The sequence below is a fragment of the Glandiceps talaboti genome, chromosome 8 (assembly GCF_964340395.1).
Source record: "Glandiceps talaboti chromosome 8, keGlaTala1.1, whole genome shotgun sequence".
Taxonomy (NCBI): domain Eukaryota; kingdom Metazoa; phylum Hemichordata; class Enteropneusta; family Spengelidae; genus Glandiceps; species Glandiceps talaboti.
In genome coordinates, this window is record NC_135556.1 from 23,448,554 (window position 1) to 23,467,371 (window position 18,818).

General features: G+C 35.0%; 1 protein-coding gene across 4 annotated transcripts in view; it reads right to left on the reverse strand.

Annotated features, from left to right (window-relative positions):
- Nucleotides 1-18,818, reverse strand: part of LOC144438548 (uncharacterized) — a 158,672-nt gene that overhangs the window by 53,446 nt on the left and 86,408 nt on the right. For 3 of the 4 annotated variants that reach the window (XM_078127623.1, XM_078127625.1, XM_078127626.1), the window contains one exon: nucleotides 12,896-13,082. In XM_078127623.1, coding sequence (XP_077983749.1) covers nucleotides 12,896-12,944 — 49 coding nt within the window. In that variant the 5' untranslated portion in view covers nucleotides 12,945-13,082. Of the gene's footprint in view, nucleotides 1-4,554; nucleotides 4,775-12,895; nucleotides 13,083-18,818 lie in introns of those variants that run through there. The other variant, XM_078127627.1, reaches the window with a different exon arrangement.

The window sequence follows — 18,818 nt, forward strand, 5'->3', positions numbered from 1 at the left end:
CAGTATTTTGTGTCTGGTTAAAAAAATTGGAATAATACAAGCAACCTAGTCATATTCATACTAAAGAATATTTTTCACTAAAAAAAATTTAAATATAAAATATCAAGTAAAGGAACAGTTTGACATGTTGTTTGTTGTTGTTTTTTGTTTACAGTTATGTGTAGGTTTAAATTTTCAAACTGTTGTGTCATAAGATATCATAAGACTTAACTAAAAATGTTTCTGTGACGACTTTTGATTTGCAATAATGGTTTTGAAATAAGAGAGTTTTTTGTAATTCTGTCATATTGTTACTATTAAATATTCAAGGTTTTACAGCGAAGTCATTAATTATACCCTGAACATGGGCCACATATTAAAATGAGAAAAATTGAAGTAGGAAACAAAGTAGTCCTGTTTGCAGATTGTGTATGGGTTGTGATACTGACAATGTCCCCCCAACACTAGAAGAGAGAGAGACAGTGTCATAATCAAGTTCCGACTTACACTGACATATTCCCTCTGCAAGCAGGACTCTATTGGCACTACGTATCTTGTTAAATGAAAATCTAAAGCTTGTATTTCACGGAATAGAATTTAAGATAATTTCACAATATTATTGAGATCATGATGAGCTGAAGCTGAAGCCCATCCTCCCTAAATACAAACACAATGAACAGATCTGTAGTAATTTCCTCTATACTATAGGGACTTTACAGTGTCTCTAGATGGAGGTCCCTGTCCCTCATTTCAAGGTATTGTTGGTAGTTAAACTCAAGGTTAAAGCTATATCACTTATCACAGTATAAACTATTCCTGAATGTTAACATATCAATTCAGAGAAGCCACAGGACTTGTAGTAAAAACACCCTGTTGTTCATTTCAAAATGTTGACACACAATACAATATAAATATTTGTCCATCTGTACTACTACTGTATATACCAAAATTTGTGAAAAATTTCTATTTTATAAAAAACGTTAATTTCATTCCCTGTCTATGGTAAATATACACACCATGTAAATTTGAAGAATAGCGTGTCCAAAGAATAAAGTTTCTGTTCAAATTTTAAGACAAAATTGGACATACAGCTGGCGATTTTATCATACATACAACCATTTTTTCTTTCAAATACATATACAGGGTTCGTACACTTAAAGCAAAACAAAATTCCAGGACTTTCCAGGGGTTTTTCGTCAGTTTTCCAGGGGTATTCATATTGATTTTGGCCATTTTCCAGGGGTGTTGACACTAAAGTATATTTTTTGAATGACATCTAATTGTCTGATGTGGACGAGAAAAATCAAGAACAGTTCCCATATGTCACAAAACATTTTAAAGACAATCGACACTATGCAAGATATTGGTTTCAAAACCACGTTTACACGCTAAGATTAACGGAGAAACCTCTGTCCTACCCCCTAAGTAGCCGTTTCGTCAAGCTGGTGCATTGATCGTGTAAGATTGAGTCGCAGCATTCGTCAGTCTAATTCAGACATATCCAGAAAAATAAATCAAAAACTAAAGTTTGTCCTCGTTATTGTATGGTTTGATGTTACTAGATTTATAAGTCACCTAAAATAATTTTTTTCTTCCAAATTTTGAATAAAAACGTCATTTACGTAACGAAATTTCGAGCTATGAATAACTAAATACATTCATCGCTTGCGTCTCGATGTTTATGTACCGATGCCACGAGTTGCGGAACATCGCGATTTCAACTCAAATTTGACCATTGACGAATGTTACTGTACCGACAACATAAAACAGTAGTTTATTCTTTTAGAACATGTAACACAAATACCCATTTATCGACAAAATAAAAGTCACAACCCGGAAATTCAACTGCACTTCCCTAGGCCCTAGCCCTAGCTTGTAGTATCAGTCGACTCGTGCGCCGAACTTGTAACAATTTCTAATCGAGGTTGATGATGCTTTGATACTCGCTACAGTGTTACGATAATCTTGTTAACAGACCTACTGTACATGTTACCCCGGCCGGGACTGTTACAATATCATGTCCCTGAAATGACGACTGGGAGATGTACGGAGTAGCAATATATGCAAGATCGAAAGAAACAGTGCGGCGCCCATTCAACTAATACGCACGGTCTGTGGGGCAAAGTGTCTCGTGGAACGATCGCTTGACTGTCTGGGTTCAATCGGCGTGAATTTTAATTCATCACCCAGCGTGGCGAATGACTTTGAAAATATTTTCGCGATTTCACATTTACGAGATTCAGAATCATATGAATGGGTGGCTCGAGCACGGACATGACGATCGTCAATATTAATCGATCGATTGAACATGATCATTTTCCAGGGTTTTCCAGGGGTAGGGCGCATTTTTCCAGGGTTTTCCAGGGTTTTCCAGGGAGGGTTTGAAATTCCAGGGTTTTCCAGGGTTTTCCAGGACCGTGCGAACCCTGATATAGCTCTGAGCCCTCTAGTTTTCATCAGTTGTGCATAGTTCAGAGCCCAGTAGCAATATTCTGATCAATAGTCAAGCAAGGTATGTGCAGTAATGCATCACATAGTCACAAAATTCACATGCAGCAACATACTCTGTAGTAGAGACATGGAATTCCATCAGTGTAGTCGCTTTCCCCTGTCAAATACCCTTATGCCATATAAATCCAGTGATAAGCATTTTTCGCGATGGTTATAGAATTTCAGTAGCAGTTACGAGATGTCTGTTAAAATGAGTAATAGTTTCCCATATGTTGAATATAATGTTGGCGGGATTAGACCTCTGCAAAATGAGTTAAGAATTCAAATACTTTTTTTTTGTTGACTTCTTTACACAGCTTGTAAACTGTAAATACTGATCATCCCCATGTGGACTAATCATTATACTTTCAATAACATTCTCAACGTGCTGTACATTTTCCTGAGCACCACACCTCAAAACTGTAGCTATGGAAAAACTAAGGTGGTTATATAACTCAGCCATGGCATGGGACACATTTCAGGTGATTTTAGAAGAGACAGGTGTATGGATCATGTTTCTCTCGTTATATTAACTATTCTCCTCTTAAGACCGTACCACACCAATTTGACTTCGGAAGAAGGTAAATGGAAATACATAAAAAAAGATCAGGGTCTGACTGATCACAATGTTTAATAAGCTTGTCTGATGTTGCATGCCACTGTAATGGCACCTGTGTCATGACATGCATAGGAAACCTATCGATTGAGAGCACAGATAGTGTTCCCTGAAAGATAAATGTCATTCCTAATGTCTCCCAAATGAGTTTGGAACTAGTAAGAGAACTCACTGCTAATTTGAAACTGATCAATATTGTAAGCCACTGGACACATCACATAGTGAAGTGTATTCTTTTCTAGAGACATATCTGCTTATTTCCAATTACTTCAAAAAATACACTGAGATTCTACGTAATACTTCCCTCTGTTAACTGCAGGGCACACAGCGGTAACAATTTGCCAATTACTGTAACCTACGTCTGAGTTCTGTGAGGTGTGTTTTTTTTCTCTTCAAACGTAGACAGTTGATAGGTGTACATGAAGAGAGACAAGTCTTTGAAGATCAGAGTACCTCTGAAAACAAGTGTTTGAAATCTCACCGACAGTCAAATTTAGTAGCTCTAGTGATTGCCTACACCTTTCATTAGAAACTAGAAATAAACTGACTGCCTGCTCAATTTTGGAAGAAACCTTTTTACTGACTTGTTTAACAAACAGAAAAACCCAGTTATATTTGTAACCGAAAATGGGAAATAGTCAATTTATAAAACTACTGACATGTGAAATGGATTTTGTAGATATAATACTAAGGAAAGTGAAGGTGTGAAAGGCTTACGTAGACTGTGTCACTGAAAACCAGAAAATGAAAATAAGAAACCCCTACTAGTGTGTCTGAAATGTCTGACGACTATAGTGATATTATAAAACCTCTCAAGGTGTAAATGATTTCATGATGATTACTATTCCAGACTAACGCTATTTTCTTTAAACAGTACTGTAATCTAACAAAACTAAGTCATTGTTATGTATATACAGATATTTTCAAAGAAATACGTAGAAAAAGGCTTTCATTACACAGCAAATTTCAAATAATAAGAGGATTTTGACGTCGAAGGAAATCAAATCTAATTAATTCTCCTGTGCTACCAATTTATCAAATTAAAGATGTTGAATGCAAATAATCGTGTATTTATGAAATGAAAACTGTCAAGTATTAACATGGCCCTGTCAATAAACAATATTTAATTATATGTGTATTAAAATATTTCTCTAATCATGAATGGGGTACACACTATACAAGGCAATGATAACACAAACACACGAAAATAACAAACAACATCTTACGGAAGTCTAGGAGATAAAAAAATTGAATCTATTTTCGTCACCGTGGACACTGCATGATGTAAATCTCCTTGACGATTTTAGAAGGAATGGACTGATGTATGTATTGATATATATACATATCAAGGTCATTTGAACATGCCGAAAGACTTGTGTCTAGACTTGGGAGCGACACTGGAAGAGACATCTTTCATCTTCATATAATACAGGAGTCTGATGACATATTGTAGATTTAACTGCTCTTACCATTATCAAAATCACGCAACAATCCCATCACAATTATGAGTCGTCTTGTCACACTGAGAAATGGCAGACTTCAGAAGACACCATACACATATCCTAACAGAGGGCTACCAACCGTAGACAAAATTGGAATTATATATCTATATATATCTATCTAGCACCAGTATGGATCGGTTGATGTCTCAAGTTGTGAAGATGTGACTGAGAAATGAACTGAAGCAGATGCCGGCTGCACTGAAATGGGCAGGGCTACGTTGCAGGTAGGCAGACGATATGACTACTTATACGGCCATCGCCTACTAGCCAATCACAGTCTGCCTTACAGAGGCCAAGGAATGAATACTGATGTTAATAGCCTGAGGAAGGCAGTAAGATTGCTATGAGCCTATGTAGAGTACAGTCAGCAGCTATCCAATATGCTTTATGAAGTTCAATACAACACACGTCGCATACAAATACACAGTCCCTTAGGATCAGTCCTAACTAGCTGCTTGCCAATCAAGATTTCTAAGCATGTCTTGGCCAGTGTAACAGACAGCCATAATCACATCACATTTGTGTGACAGCTCATAGCAAAATAAAATACCCCTGACATAAACAAATAACTTGTAAATGGTGTGGTGAAACAGTTTGGGCATTTACTCAGGAAACACAGTAAGCAGATTTTGGCACCTTCCATTGTGTTTGAATGACGGCTGTACGGCTGTAATTAATGTGTGATGGCTTGAGATGTAGTTTTTGCCTCTTTCACTGGATTTCACTAGGTAAGAAATCCAATACTCCTCTAGGCCCCCAGACTTGACATACAAAAATTCCATTTAAATAGTCTAGGATATGTTATTATCTCACACCAAACTGATAAACCTATCTGCTGACATTTCAACTATATTTAATTCTTTTATCCTGTGCAAATTACATGAATTGTTCCTCTTTAAATTCTCAATTTTACCTAAAGAGGTGTTTTAATTATGTGTAGTCTATCAAGAGAATACATTTTCAAGCCTTCTCTAATACACAAGGCTTGTTACAATAATTTTTTTTGTACTTGTGTAGCAACTTTGTTTATTTCAAGCAAAAATTTATTTTTCTTATGCAGCATTTTTTGTGTGTATAGATTTGTGTGCACCTAAATTCTCTATCAGTGTCACCTGATGATACATTGAAACTTATCTAAATTAATATTTCACTGAAGTAGTGAAAACATTTCTTTTTTAATTTCAAAATATTTATAAGCATTTCGGAGCATCACATAGAATTTTTCCCAGATTAATAGAGGCATAAATCTAAATACTTGAAATGTGAATTTTCAAAATTCTTTGCACTTTGTCTAATTTGGTTTTTGACATAGTCTTGGCATTTTGAGCAAGATAAAATCAATAACAGCAAATCAGTTGCAAGAAAAATTACACAAACTATGTGCAGAAAGAATCGATAAATTGTTAATTTTTTAGCAGGTTACTAAATAAGTGAAAAAGCACTTTAATAATTATATTATATTCACTGTATTTTTATACTTACTGCACAGGCATATTTATTTCAGAAATACATACTTATTTTGTTATTTTTTGGGGTCAGATTGTCTTTACCCTACACTAGTTCATAATTCTTAGCAAAAACATTCTCACATCATATTTTTTCAATTCCTAACAGAAAATTTAATAAATCATGACTACTCACTGAATCTTGCAATGAATTCCTCAAAAAACATAAATAACAAAATCTCACGTATCATAAATTAATTTGTGAGAAAAATGAGGACACCTATAGTTCCTATTCCCATATTTCATATTTTTGAATTATTATTTTATTAATTTCATTAAGGGTGATCAAATATTAATCACACAAAATGTGTGAAAGACATTAAAAGTAATGAATTATTTACAGCACTAGCATTTCCTCAGCTGAGCATAGGAATTCTTTTTCGTTTGTGATTATGACATATAATGTACTAACTAACACCTATGTGAAGTCACAAATAATTAGGCTTTCCTTAGATTTATATTGGTATAATATTAAATGGTTGAATGTTGCTCCAGTGCAAAGCCAGGAGTAGATATTGTAAAACAGAATCAATCAGAGAAGCCAATGATGACGTATGTACATCCTTGTGGAGAAGTGAATTGGTTTCATTGACTTTCTCTTTCCTGCCTTTTGTGAGCACCACCTGTCTCAGTTTTACATTGCACAAAATCTGTGCCTATAGACATGCATTATGTTTAAATACAATCAGTGCATGCATAAAAGCTAAGGATTGAACTTCAAGTCATGAAACTCTTCAGACTGATTGTTTGGAAGATATGCATTTTGGGGGAATCTGGATAAATCAGTGTTTCTACAGTAGATAAATCTGTCTGTACACATGTAAGGTTTTGAATCTAATCAGTGCAAAGCATACAAGCTAAAGAAGTGTATTTCAAGATTCTTTGCAAGATGTATATGGAACAGTCAGAGTGGGGGTGGGGGAAAGAGATCTGCACAAAATCAGCACTTCTACACTGCATAAATCTAATCCTAGAATAACTATATTTTGAACAATTTTTAACACAGTAAGACAATGCATGTGTACAAGTAAAGGCTATGTTTATAGGGCATATGATAGCATTTTTGCTGAAGTCATAAAAATCTCCCCATATTTTTGGACATATATTTTGATGGGCACTACACAAATCAGTGCTTCTACACTACAAAAATCTGTTCTGAGACATAATCGAATGTAATGAATAGTATCAGTGCAGGCATATAAACAAACAATGTGTGTTTGTTGGCTAATGGTAGCTTTATTGCTGAGATTCTGTCTAGTAGGAAAACTTTTCAGATTAACGTCAATCATTTGGCAAGTTGAGCTTGCTTTTCACTTATTTGATAATAGCACTTGTATACAGTGTTGAGCACAAGGCAGTGTTGTAATGGAGGGATAAGTTTTGTTTATATTAATTCAGTAAGACTCCTCTCAATTACAATCTGTAATGTAACTTGTAGCCAAGGATATATCTGTGCATAATAGCTCTCTGCTTTACTTTCCAACAACTGTAGTTTCTTTGGAAGGTATAGGGGTAGGTGCATGTGACAATCAACGATATAAATGACATATATGACATGAAGCATACCTTATTGACAGAAATATGGAAACTCAATAATTGACAAATGTTCAAACTCAATGAAAATATTTTGACATTAATTCATAAATAACGATAGTTACTTCAAACATAACATACATAGTATGTATATAGGCCCAAAAGTGACAGAAAACAAGGAATTTCATTGCAATCACTTTTCTGGTGAATGTCTGTTATTTTAAGAGTTTAACATGGCAGTTGAATAACATGGCTTGGAAATGTTCATATAACTTCTCCATCCTCTTAATCACAGATAGCAAGATCTATGTCTTAATCAAGTCATGTGTTCTCATAAAACTTTACAAAGTCATTCATTATCCTCATGTAATCAACAGAATACTGTTTCAAGTACATGTACGGTATACTCCATACTGCCAACAAGTTCACTTCTAGTGTTGCTATGTCCATGTGACAAGACATACTAGGTGCCTTTTGAAAACAATTATTTCACTTCTAGGATATGATCTGAACAGCACAGTATTAAAATCCACATTACATATTAATAAGAAACAAGAACTATAACTGCCACATATATATGATAGTCATTTGAACATTTCCACTCTTCATACCATAGCCTAGAAATTTGACTCAATTACAGTCACAAGCCCCCAAGTTGTGGCTTTGAGTAAAGAGACAGCTTTTGCATTGCAGACATGTGCACTGCTTTAGAAAGAATGATTGTTTATATAATATGCCTAGTTAAGGTTGGAGGGGGAAATGTAGAGTAAGAACATGTCCTGAAAGTAAACCAATTTGTTTAAACTACAACTGGTTTAATTGCATGTTCTGTGATATTTTAGGAAAAGTTTACAAGATTCTAAAGTAAATATTTCTTCTAACAAAATCACTAACAATGTTTACGTGAACAATGTGACTTAAAGTTACTCTTATCAAAAAGTTGGCAATTAGTGTTTGTTTCTTTCCGTCTTCAAAATATTTTGTTAGTGGAATCTTTTGATAAGATGGAAGGACTTGCTGTGCTGTTATTTTTCACTACAGTAGGCCCCTTATTAACAATCCATTTCCTGTGGATGTTTTAAAATTCACCTAGGATGACAATCTGATGAATTAAAACCGTCACTACCAGCACTCATTAAAACTACACTATTCATCATAACATTCCTACATATGGATGTAACCAAACGTTTTGCATAAAGATTAGCAAAGCATCTAGATTTCGAAAATAGTGATTCAATTTTACAAAATATCTGAAATGTCCTTAAAAGAGTTGACGTAGTTACAGGAACCTATCCTTGAACTACTGCTTTTTTAATAGATGATTGAAAACTCATCTATTATTTTTATCGTGATTGCCGTCATTCTATTTTATTGCTGGTTATTCACCCTCCAATATTACAACATATCATGTCTTGCTCTTTGACTGGAACATGTGTTGGAACACAAATTATGCGCATGCATAAACTTTGTCGGCATTTTTTAAAAACACATTCCGTATACTCTATATGCATATGGTGAAGCGTAACAATTATTAAAGATGGAAGCTCTGTAGCCGACAAAACACACAAAGGTAGTTTGAAGGTGGGAAACTAGAGTTTGAAACTAGAGAAATTTATCTTCAGTCAGAACACTGTATGTGGGCTTGCATGAACTGCTGTTGTGGATTACCATACACCATACATGCCTCTATTTACTGTGCAATTAATCACTATATTGTCTACCTGGCACACCTTGTCTAAATATGGAATAAGCTGGGTTTGGAATTTTCTATTGCCACAACTTCAAAATATAGCCATCATTTCCCCTTACAATAACAAACTCAATATTTATAAGAGACAAAATACTATGTTCGTTTACCCTAAATGCATTATGTTGTATATGATAAAGCTTTTTGGGCTCACAAATGTGATTTGTAGACACAAGTCCATGTATTGGTGCTATCTCCCAATATTTGGCCTTTCCTGCATACAACATTTTCACAAAGTATACATGTATTTCCTAATGTTGATCCTTTTCTGCAATCTATGCTAGAGCTGCTATCTCCATATGTTAGGCATTCAACTATACAACAACCTGTTTGCAAACTACCTACCAGAGCTTCTATCTCCCAATTTTGGGACCTTTGCAGTATACAACTATTTGGCAAACTATATACAAGCCCTTCTACACCCAATGTTGGGCCTACAAATTCCAGCATACAACTGTTTTGCAAACTGTACTAACCTGTAGAGCTACATGTATACTATATTCCAATGTTGAGACTTTCCACGGTACAAATGGTTTGCAAACAGTACAAAGTCTATTATACATTACCATCCCCACATACAAAAATATAGACAAAATTTACACACTACTATTTCTCAATGTACATCAGAAAACTCTTAAAAATTACATTTATCTGTCTAAATTGTTGCACTAAATGTCCATGTTGTCAGTAAATTTTTACAGATTCCCATCTCAGGCTTCTTAAAATTTGTTAAAAACACTGATTGAATTAATTATTGTATGAAATAATTAAATACATGTAATTCCATACAACTTGACAATGCTGTACAAACAAGAGCATACTCATCAATTCCATCAAATATGAACCTTCATACAATACGCACATGATGGATGGGATTAAATCCAGCCATATTGCATGATAAATATTTCAAAATATCACTACCAGAAGAATAATTAATTTGGCATGGACAACCGTTTTCTTCTCTTTCAATCTTGAAAAACAAACTAATCTCGTTTTCATCCTCATGAAAGTAAAATGCCTCAAAGAAAGATTAAGAATGCATGAACACCTGCCCGACTCACTTAAAACTTGACCCTTGCACAGTATTACAATAAATATGATATTAGAAAGGAAACTAATAAACTGAGACAGACTAGGGATGTGATTATATTATTTGCAGCTACACATAAGACAGTATACTAAACACAGGAGGTTGATAACCTACCCAGCACTTATTGGCCATGAATTTGAATTGTGCGAAACCATCTTGTAAAACAGTTCTCATTATACTGTATTACCTGAAGGACATTTCTAAATGTAAGTTACATGTTCAATTTCTGTCATTGCCTTGTATATTCAATTGGTGCATATTTTAAAAGTGGCGTTGTCTGTATATCTGCTAATAGTAGAGGAGTGTTCAATACTGCTTTACAACCATGCTTCAAGTGGAACACAGCTCAAAGATGCAACATTCGGTAATTTGTTGAGCTCAATGACAAAAGATTTGTTAATTTGTAGATACCTATATGTTTCCAGATTTTCTTGGCAACATTTTTCTTTGAAATCAAGAAAAAACTGAAATCACTGTGGTAGTTTTTGGAAAAAGAAATAAAAAGCTTCTTCAAGAGTCAAAATATATATATCAATTCAAAATGGCGACCAAAACTGGTTCGCATAAAATGCAATCTTAAGATCTTGAATAATCGTTTTGGAATAATAAAACTGGATGACAGTAGCAGATGTAGGAGAATTTTCTTTTCTTTTACACATCATGGATTCTTCATTTCAGGTTTTGTGAAGAACTTAACCACAGCTTTAGTGAAGCAAAGAAGTAAATGATTTCAAGTAACTTGCTTTTTTCATGAAAATTGATTTCAATAAAGTATACAGTCACTCTTGAGATGTAGTGCAAAGTAGAGCTGTGAAAACCACCATTTCTACATCTTTCAGTTAGCTTAGTGCAGTGGATAGTCACCAGTACTTGGCGATGTCTTTTACACAATGAAGATGGCATTGATACAGGAATCAGGTGTAGACATCTTATATCACTTGTTCAGACTGATTGAACAGGTTTGCATGCTGTTTCATACATGCAAAGAATTTCTTCCATCAATCATTTTTTCTCCTTTTTACATTTTTGAGTAATCTGTGAATACACAATACATCGTCCTGCTCCAATTCCTAGATCTACCTACCCATATTCTCATTTATGTTCAAAACATAGCAGATAGGGAAACTAGTGTTTGACTGTTTTTCAATCGATGTATAGACTGAGCTAGGTACGGTTTCAGACTTCTTAATAAGCATATGGAGATAATTTCATATTTCCTCTGTGCCTTTTGTTGCTATTGTCAGCCACATCTGGTTAAAGCATACAATGTATGGTTTAATACTATAATGATTTGTATTGATGAGTTTTGTCAATGTGAACAGGAGTCTAGTTGACAAGAGACTCATGATTCTCATAGGAAATGATGTACGAAAAAAGTGAAAATTGAGACTAGATGCTCTGACCAGATGTACACATTCATCTCATAATTCTGGTATTCATCAGACCTAGCCATCTAGAATTATGATATTGATAAATATTATAGATTGTCAAAATTAATGAGAAGACAGCCATAGTTGATAGTATTACAGTAGCAATTATTTTTCAGAAATCGAAATAGCAAAGTTGCTTGCAACTGTTTCATAGAGATCAACCAATCAAAGTTGCTTGCATATATTTCAGAAACTAACCAGCAAAGTTGCAAGCAACGGTGTTGCAGGAAATAACCAACAAAGTTGCAACCAACAGCATTGCAGGAAATATTAACCAGCAAAGCTGGCAAAAACAACCAGCAAAGTTGCCAGCAACTGTCTTGCAGGAAATAACTAGCACAGTTGGCAAAAATAACCAGCCAAGTTGCCAGCAACAGTGTTGCACAAAATAAACAGCAAAGTTGCCAGCTACAGTGTTTCACAAAATAACCAGCAAAGTTACCAGCTACAGTGTTGCACAAAATATACAGCAAAGTTACCAGCTACAGTGTTGCACAAAATAAACAGCAAAGTTGCCAGCTACAGTGTTGCACAAAATACAACAGCAAAGTTGCAGGCTACAATGTTGCACAAAATAAAAAGCAAAGTTTCCAGCAATAATATTGGGGAAAAAAGTAGAAAACAACTTTGTTTGAGAAACTACAATGTAATCAGCAAAATTACTAGCAGCAAAGCTGCCATGTGAAACATAATGAAGATGATGTTTATATGTTTGTCAGTTAAGTTCCTACTACTTTAAGTACTAAGCAACATTTGTATGTCAACGTACATACATCAAAGTGTCACCTAGATCCATGAAAACATATTTTCACTATAATAATAACTATCACATCTTTTCTTCTATGTCACTGCACACTGTGAAATTTATTCTGGTCATTGCATGTTGAAAGATATATCAGATTACTAGTAATCTCCCAGAGTTTACCGTAACCGTGATTTTTTTAATGTTATTATCTACACAGAAAGCGATGAAATTGAAACCAATAGTCTGATGATCACTTACCAATGACTTGGACTTCGTGCCCATTGTATTTTCTCCAGTCGGAAGCCATCTTGGAATGTTCAGTGTCTCTAATCTAATTTAATGTCTACGTTGCAGTTCAATGGCCTCTCACAAGGGTGTGCTCTGCCTACTGCATGGAGCTTGGTGAGGCTGGGGTAAACAGACTGCCTATCTCACTCCGTAAGTCCTTAGGGAGAAATACAAAAAAAATGTGTTTTTGAGCTCTCAGTGATGCAAACATGAACCAGGCCTATCAAAGTCAGTATCAAAAGCTGCCAGGGGGCATGGTATAGTTGTACTTTGTAGCATAATTATGGACTATCTTGTTAATACCATGAACACGTCCCTGGATGTTGGTCTCTACTCCAAACTGGCAGAGATGGATGCAGTCAGCGCTAATATATAATACAACAAACACATGAAAGAAATTACTTCGCAGTATGAGAGCAAATCTCGTGCCAAAACTCAGTGATGATACCATTTCCCATACTTTAAATCTGTTTAGAATTATTGGTAGTTGGTCTTAATAGGCCAACCACTATTTATTATGAATCCCACACAACTTGAGTGTATGCACAAACACAGATGCTTACAACGTCTGATACATACACATATGTTCATTCTCTGAAAACAATGATGTATTATCTCAAAGCTGTTTTACAAGTTTATCTATTTCATCATGACTTCATACATATTTCATTCATGCAGTAGTCACTGAAAGACCTTTCTTACGATTGCAGTAGTCACTGAAAGACCTTTCTTGTGATAGCAGTAGTCACTGAAAGACCTTTCTTGTGACTGCAGTAGTCACTGAAAGACCTTTCTTGCGATTGCAGTAGTCACTGAAAGACTTTTCTTGTGATTGCAGTAGTCACTGAAAGACCTTTCTTGTGACTGCAGTAGTCACTGAAAGACCTTTCTTGCGATTGCAGTAGTCACTGAAAGACCTTTCTTGTGATTGCAGCAGTCACTGAAAGACCTTTCTTGCGATTGCAGTATTCACTGAAGACCTTGACGTCTGGAGCAGTGTGATCAGAACTGCAGTTAATGTGAACCCCAGAAGGTTTGCCCTTATTGGAAATCATATATACAACTATACTATCTTGTTATAAGCATTCAATCAGATGTTATCATTCCATTGTTTTCTGACCAATCACAATGAACTTTTCATTATAGCCAAAACTGGTGTGGTTATCAGATTTCAAAACATCTTACATGCATAAGGTTTATCATTCATCGGTTTACATCATTGCAACATAATAGGTACGGCCATTCAGTTGGATAATGTTGTTCAAACATGACCCATCCGTAAGACTAATAATATCCCCTCAACTAGATCACAGACGCACTCCGTTTGGAATATCTTTAACTTAAATGCATAATTTCCAGACACCATGAAAAACTGGAGCATAAAGCTACAAAAAATATTATTAAAGCAATAGTAATATCTACATAAATTCTAATGTTTAAACAATCTAAGATATGCTAATGACACCATATTGCATAGGCAGGAATAAAGAAATGACAACAGGTATGCAAACAAAGCACCAACTGACAGGGCTTCATTGAAAGTTAAATGCTAAAATCATCAAATTCATCTTTTTTATGAAAGACATGATTATGCAAAACAAGTTTTAAAACATCCTGAATGCATTTATGATAGTTCAAGCTACACGTTAATTTTAACATTGTTTAAAACAGAATTTATAGTAGATATTGTCCAAAACTGGAGAGAATTTAGTATTTTTAGTTCAGGAGCTACTGGGTAAGTTTTCACTACAAGAAGCCAGTGATGACACTGAGTAATACAGTAACTATTCACTGTACTGGCCCAGTCTCCTGCACTGATAAATCATATTGTTTTCATGTTTACTTTACAGACACTATTTCAAGACACTGTGAAAGACAGAGGTCACACATACATGTCCATTTAGATGTGTTCTACATCTGTTGATGGTACAATACTAAACAGAACCCTGTACATACGGAGATTACTTACGTACCACTTTACAAAGCTTAAACTGTAATGGATTTAAAATTTGTCAGCAACTTTCTATGATTTAATGGAGAACACGGAAGGAAAGACAAAAGGCAGTCACTAAACCATTATACAGTCCAACTTGAGATGCCATTTTTTTTATTCTCCAGATTACTTCTAGATACAACACTTCAAGGATTGTAGTCATGTTAATGTGTCTCAAAGTGAATACAAAATCACCCTATATGACAGCCTTGATAAGATATGTGTAGTACATGTGTACAATTTCTCTACAAACCAGCTGTCAATGACATCATTTCTGGGTGCATCCAAATATTATGTCATCGAATTATTTATTGTCTGCTTACAAAGTTACTTGCAATAATAATAGCACACTTTTATAAAGGCATTCACAATGGATGTCATGATCATAGCACTGTGCTACTATCCCTTGCCCAGACCCAAAACCCTAAATACACTTAGTAATACTTAATTCACTTGGGAGCATACAATCCATTGCCTTGTATTGAGAAAGCTTGTAAGATTTCATCCAGAGATACCGGACAATGTCTTCCAGTAGTGTGTGTATCATCAAGTGGAGGGTAAAAGTTCAACCCTGCTGGGCCATGGCACCTAGATTTTGCTATTACCAACCAATTAACACTTTTAATAAACATGTTTAGGAAACCACACAAAAGTGTCAGTGAACCACAGGAGGTATACATAAACAAAGTGATGACATACTTATTGCAGAGATAGTCCACATTTAGTAAATAAACACGAGTTTCAAGTGTATCTGGCAGTGTTATCAATGCAATATTGGACTGTTCCAATCTACTACTGCTTACAGTATCAACAGCTGAATCACATCACAATGCTCTAGCCTTTTACTACCTGGGTTGCACTGTAAATCATTTGTGGCTAACATTTCTACACAGATGAAACCTAATATGCTGCACTGCTAGTCTATTAGAGTGTTTACATATATGGGTTTTTAGATCTTGATACTGTGTGCCAACCATTATGATCCAACACTTAAATGATGCAGGAGTTTCATTTTCTGCAAAAAGTACACTTAATTTCTGTACATTAAACTAATATGTTTTCACCATATATGGTACGGTCATCATACTATAGTAAAATCTCAAATTTTCTAGGTTTCCTACCTGAAGGATATAGTCATAAACAACAGCCCACATAAAGCTCCAAGACTTAAACAATGATATTCTACATTAGCCTGAAAGATCCTGTCATTCCTTTCTGCTTTATAGTAAATATAATGCACTCTTTCACTCTGGGCAGTGAGTGGTTACATGCAGTAAGCAAACTAACAGTTGGACCTTTCAGACTATATTTCTCCATGTAGTACACTTCTATACATTTTACCATGTTTTCACAAAACACACTCAAATATGGTAAGCGTAATCAAAACTCCTCAAATTTTTGTCGGGGTTTGCACCAGTAGACCTCCCCTTTGAAAGTGTGCTACTTCATATTTTAATAAAATAATGCAAAATTTACTCCAGGCAAACTATGAAACATGTATTATCAACGTCTACGTGAGAAAATCTAGATGTCTACACAAGAAAATCTACTTGATAATATACTTGAAAATTATGCCAACATTTCTAAGAACAATTTCAATTGGAAGATTTGCTTCTCTATTACCAAGGTTCTAAAACTTTAGCAAAAACAAATGAAATCTGCATGCATATATTAACCCTACTACACTAAGACTACACACTGAATCAGAGTTTTTGCATGCAGCTATGATAAATATAGATTCTTAGTATTGATTTTAGTTAGAACTTTGTGTGCTGTTATTGCATAGGTAACATCAAATAGCGATATAGTAACAGCTCTATGTATTTACACAGATGGGATGTACAAGATGGAATTTCATTTAGATAAGGCTTTTTATCCAGTACTTTCAAATACAAATAGCAAAGGAGGAAAAACATACATATCTCACAGATAGCAATCTTTCATATTCTATTTCTACATACATGTACCATGTATCTTGACAACCCACCATACTAAGTATTCAGTTACTTTGCATATACAAATGTACATGCACACTGTCTCTATGTATTGTACACTATAGGACCACATATAACTTATAAGTTTACATATATAGATCTCCAGCGTTGTGACAGAGTAATCGATAATTGTTGTTGAGGATTTTATTGTGCATTATATTCCACTAACATCAAAAGACAGGAAAAATCCATGTTCTAATGACATTCCCTAAATGTTTAGTTGTGGAAAGAAAAGGGGAAATCCATGGCATTCGTAAACGCTATGAATATGGAAAGGAAGGGAAAATCAATGGCATTCTCTGTTTGAATGTGGAAAGGAAGGGAAAATGTGTGGCATACATAACTATTCACCTTATTTATTACTATCTTAACAATGATGTTTGGACTTTAGCATAGCGTTAATACACATACCTACATATAATTTGGGCATTATGGGTTCCTTCCTACTAAATATAGTGTCAAACTTTTTTGTAAATAATAACAATTTGGAACCCTGAGCACTTCACCCTGACACTAGGTTCCTAAAAGGGAAAACAACGATAGCTCTAAAACTAAGACTTTGAACCTACCTCCTTCCTGGTAGTTGTGAAAGTAGTGACAGCTGCTATCTGACATCTACCCGGTAGATTGCTGATAAACACAGCTACCACCCTTTCTTATATGTATATGGACCACTATCTATTTTCTTAGGTTTTTAAATGGCCATGCAATGCAGAACTATAGCATAGTTTCTCCAGCAGAACAAGTCCACAAAACATCGGAGGAACTCATACAGACTGTACATATAGTGTACATAATGATTTTTTTAAAAATAGAATGTATCAAAGGAACTCACATAGACTTATAATACTTACCAATTTTCCATGTCAAAAAATTCCCAATATAAATGAATGGCAGTGTACTACTGACACCAAAACCTTTCAACTTTGAAGTAATCAAACACTTATCTTGACCCGAATATGTGCAGATACCTTTCCAAGTTGTAGCTGGTTGTCTAGATGCCTACCTAATGCACAGTTCATAGGACATCTACATGTACACACATCCAGACATGTTAACTCCACTGATGTAGTGTACGTAAGTCTGTACTATTACTACTGCCTATGTTTATGTGTAGAACATACACTAGCATATGCTGAGTTCTACAGCCTCATGTATATGCCTCGTACATGAGCAACAATCATTCAATTGTGCTCTTCCAACAAGATACAAACAAGAAATAAACAGCCTACTTGATTCTTTCATGAAACGTTACACTGAACAGGAGGGAAAGGTGAAAGGTCACTCATCTTGAGGCAATTAGGCAGCGACTGTCACCATGAAATAAACTTACAAATATACTACCTACTAAGAATGCAACTGCCAGACGAGCCCTTTGGTTGAAAACTGGGATCAATTTTCACGTTAAGTGATTGTTGAGATGGTCACATGTTCCCACTGCAGTCACAGTCAGTCAGACTATGGAGAGACAGACTGTACTGGAAAATAAATTGTCTGCACTGCTAAGAATATAAACACTTCTAATTCAGACAGAGACTTAACAAAGTATGATTATAAACACTTTAAAACAATTTGGTGGAGATAAACAGTCAATTCCCATATCAATTGTTGACCTGCAGGGAATTTTTACTCCAGGAAAGCTGTCTCCGATGTGTATGTGTGCACTTTGGGGTATATACACTATATGTTTGATAATGGTACACATAGCCAGCACTCGGACACATATTTTATTTATACTACACATTTCCCATATATAACATATACATATATGATCATTTCATATTTCAAGCACTAGCTATATGTTTACATTAGGTTTATAGTCTGCTACTGTGGGGTTAATTACAAACTTTGCTATTGAACAGTAGGTGTGAACATTTTGTGAGGTGTGAACAATTGTGTCAGCATT